At 51.4% G+C, this 4,058-nt stretch overlaps 1 protein-coding gene across 1 annotated transcript; it reads right to left on the bottom strand.

Annotated features, from left to right (window-relative positions):
• Positions 1–301: 301 nt before the first annotated feature.
• Positions 302–3,198, bottom strand: LOC127184167 (protein-glutamine gamma-glutamyltransferase 4-like). The gene is made up of 4 exons (XM_051140412.1): positions 3,187–3,198; positions 2,015–2,261; positions 1,806–1,944; positions 302–672 (listed from the first exon to the last, which is right to left on the bottom strand). Exons 1-4 carry the CDS (start codon positions 3,196–3,198, stop codon positions 456–458), a joined length of 615 nt encoding a protein of 204 aa, XP_050996369.1. The 3' UTR covers positions 302–455.
• Positions 3,199–4,058: the final 860 nt, after the last annotated feature.

Genomic DNA, 4,058 nt, shown 5'->3' with positions numbered 1-4,058 from the left:
CCCATACAAAGAAACAGGCCTCTAATGTGGGCAGCTCCAGGGGCAAGGTGGGTGACAGCCATCATTAGGTCCCCTGTGCTCTTGTCAGGAAGAGCATAATTCTACCAGGTAAGCAAGATAAACTTTGGTAACAACTATTCAAAAAGAACAATACTGGTGAGTGTAAGAAATTATTCTGGAACTATCTTTGCTGTGTAAATCTCCCATCTGCCCAAGTGGTCAGACTGGTACCTGCTCAGCTGGGCAGCCTTGATTCAATCCCTGGTGCCCACTGGAAGAAGGAGAAACTGACCCTCACAAGCTGACCTCTGACCTCCACATGGGCACCATGATTCACATGTGTATACACACAAACCAGTAAATAAATAGTTTAAACACTTTTGAAAAGATGAGTTGTGAGCTAGCTAGCTGTACATCCTGTCAGCACCTACACTTGCTGCTGTGTCCCGTGGCTGTCACCTCAGTGTGAGGGTTACCACCAAGGTGCACTTGACCCCGCACAGAGCACTCAGAAGAACAGCAGACATGGCCTCTGTCCCCAGCTCCTCTGCGCCCCATGCAAACGTACCCTCGCTAATTTCCTGTGGTGTAGCATCCAGGACCTGCCAGCCGTCATTACCCTGCGGGAGATCCTGCCTTTTCATCCAGGCATCTGTCCACACGTGGAAATTCCTGTGGCGTTGGAAACAGCCCCATCAGAGCCAGCATGCAGTTAGAAATCCTGTCATCACAGCCCTCAAAAGTTGTTCTGAAGAGGGGGATCTCTGTCAAGGCCAGGGCGGTGCTGAGTAGTGTGCGGACAGCAGGGCTTAAAGCAGGTGGGGGGGGAGGGGTTCCTCAGATCCAAAGGACGCAGAAGACACTCAGCCTCTGAGAGATGACTGAGTGGCTGAGTGAATGAATGAATGAGCAAGCAAACAACTGTAAACCCTTCCCCCACTCAACAAGACTCTGACTTTCTTGGTGAACAATTTTGTATCTGGATAGTGTTCCATATTCTTGCTGTTGCTTGTTGTCTTTTCTTTTTCAAGACAGGGTCTCTCTGTGTAGCTTGGCTGTCCTGGAACTCACTCTGTAGACCGGGCTGGCCTTGAACTCAGAGATCCTCCTGCCTCTGCCTCCTGAGTGCTGGGGTTAAAGGTGTGCGCCACCGTCAAGCTATTCTTGCTATTGTTACACCGTGTGAGGTAGCAGAGGTTAGCATCGCCAGTATATAGCGCCAAAGCGAAAGGCTTGGCACACGAACTGAACCTGCACAGCAGTGTGTGCAGAGCAGTTGTAGGAGTCATGACCTCACCCCAGCCTCCAGACACTCGCTCTCCCCTACAGGTTTTCAGCCTCAAGGTGCCTGCGTACTGACTGGGTCAGAGAACAGAGGAAACAATGCCTCTTGTTGACTGGGGGCCAGAAGTAAATGCCAATTCTTGGGCTTTGCCTCCAACAAGCCTTCCCAGGAGTTCTGAGCCACACTATGAATCTGACTATGCAGACTGGGTTTCCAGAGTTGACACTGCCCACAGCTTGAACCCATCTACAGAGAGGCTGCAGGACCCACAGGGGAACAGAAGAGGAGTCCTGCCGCCAGGGGCGCCCACGAGACTGACCCTGCCGCCAGGGGCGCCCACCAGACTGACCCTGCCACCGGGGGCGCCCACGAGACTGACCCTGTCGCCGGGGGCGCCCACCAGACTGACCCCGCCGCCAGGGGCGCCCACCAGACTGACCCCGCCGCCAGGGGCGCCCACCAGACTGACCCCGCCGCCAGGGGCGCCCACCAGACTGACCCTGCCGCCAGGGGCGCCTACCAGACTGAGTCCTTGGTCAGATGTGGGATTGTCTTGCCAGATTCATCCAGGTAGATGTCTACCGTGAGGTTCTTTTCTGTGTCGTGTGCTGACTCAAAGTTGGTCACACTGCGAGCTGGGATGCCCACTGCCCTGAGTGCTGAAACGACCCCAGGCAGGATGGTTAGCGTCCGCGGGAGCTGAGAGGCCCTGCCCCAGCTGCAGCCTACCTGTGGTCAGGATTCCAGAGAAGACCCAGCACTGCCCGAAGCACACGGGCACCCTGGTGATGTAGTGCTGCTGCAGGATGGGCACGCTGCTGCTCCACACGTACGGGGCTGTGCCCCTGCTGTAGTCCCCCGACCAGTTCCCCACCAGCACGCCGTTGTTCACAGCACACATCTGGCACAGCAGAGAACAGGCTTGGCATGGGCGCCCTCCCAGGCCCCAGAGTTTGTCCAGGGTGGGCAGGGCGCCCTGAAAAGCCAAGGAGCAAGCTTTAAGATTAGGCCTGGCTACATAGTGAGACTGGGTCTCTCCTCCTGCACTTCCAAAAGAAACCATCACTCGTTGAAATCCACCATAATCTGGAAAGGCCTCGCCAATGTGCCCATGTGGAACAGACTGTCTTCATGCGTGTTAGTAAGGTCCCTTCCTGGATGCAGACGGCAGCAGATGTCTATTTAAGCTAGGCACTACAGAGATTCGCAATGATGCAAGCCATGCTGCTCTTTTCACTACATTTTACACTTCAGAAAGTTTCTATTAAAACAAAAACACATTATGTTAACTTGTGATTTATTATTACCCTCTTAGAAGAAAACAGATTTCATTGTGAGCACGTGTGTGTGCGTGTGCGTGCGTGTGTGCGTGTTTGTGTGTGTGTATGCGCGTGTGTGCGTGTTTGTATGTGTGCGCGCGCGCGTGTGTGCATGTTTGTGTGTGTGTGCGTGTGTGTATGCGCGTGTGTGTGCGTGCATGTGTGCGCACGTGTGTGTGTGTGTGTACGTGTGTGTGTGTGTGTGTGTGTGTGTGTACACATTTGTGCTAGGAACCAAACTGATCCTCTGCAAGAACAGCAAGTGCTCTTCCCTACCGGGTAATCCTTCCATCCTCCAAGATTACTTTTTTTCTTTTTCTTTCTTTCTTTCTTTGAGTCAGGGTCTCAGTATATACCCCAAGGTTACCTGAAACTCTCAGCAATTCCCCTGCCTCAGTATCCTGAGTGCTGACATTATAGGCATGAACTGCTATACCCAGCTAAAACAGGCATGTTTAGACTGAAGACTTTCTTTCCTCCTTCTTACGGTGTTGGGTATTGAACCCAGAGCCCTGCATCCCTGGCTCCATTTGTTGGGTGCTTGCTTGCTTTTTATCTTGGGAAACAGTCTTGCTGCATTACCCAGGCTGCCATTGCACTTGTGGTCTTGCCTAAGTCTCCTGAATAACAGGACTGCAAGCCTATGCCACAAAGCCCAGTTAAGCCCAGTTTTAATTTATAATATTTGTATACATACACATATATAAATACTTAGAAAGACTATAGCTTCTAAATATAATATTTATATACCTAAAATATCTTATGAATGCTCATAGGTGTAATCACAAAGTACAACTAATACTCTTTCAAGCTATTTGGGGTCCTGGGTACTTTTTAGAAGTATCATGATATCCTGAGACCACAAATTTGAGGGTTGCTGTTTGGATGCAGAGGACAAGGTGGCTGGCCATCAGCAGTGAAGTCCCTGGAATGTGCTTATTGAACTCAAGATGCCTGGCATGTATGCAGAGTAGTGGCTTTGCAGGCTGCGCCTTGCCCTGCGGACCTCCATTTTACAAGCAGCACTTGACTCCTGGGTGCAAACGCAAAGACAGGATGATTTTTCAGCAGGCACAGCCCCTACTTGTCAACACACCTGTGAGGCACAGGCTGACACACGACATACCTAACAGTAAAAGAGAACCAGTTTATAAGTGGATCAAAGCAAATTAGAACTATAAAAGCACATGGGCATCCTAAATCTACCAGGAAAACCAGGCCTGCCGCCTTGCCAGACACTTTCATCTGGACTCCGAAGTGGGAGGCATCTAACAATAGCAACCTATCACCTGTGTGTCTGGTATGTCAAGGGAACTGTCCCAGGGGCCTCTGTTTGACTCTATCCCTACTGCCAATATGGCCTACTTAAATGGATGTCAATCTGGGCCTTGTCCTGCACCTCACCCAGTGGCCTCCACTGTCCCACACCTCATTTCTACAGCTTGACTTGACCC

The sequence above is a fragment of the Acomys russatus genome, chromosome 32 (assembly GCF_903995435.1).
Source record: "Acomys russatus chromosome 32, mAcoRus1.1, whole genome shotgun sequence".
Taxonomy (NCBI): domain Eukaryota; kingdom Metazoa; phylum Chordata; class Mammalia; order Rodentia; family Muridae; genus Acomys; species Acomys russatus.
Note: the sequence above shows the minus strand (reverse complement) of the source record. Positions and strands in the feature narration are given on the sequence as shown.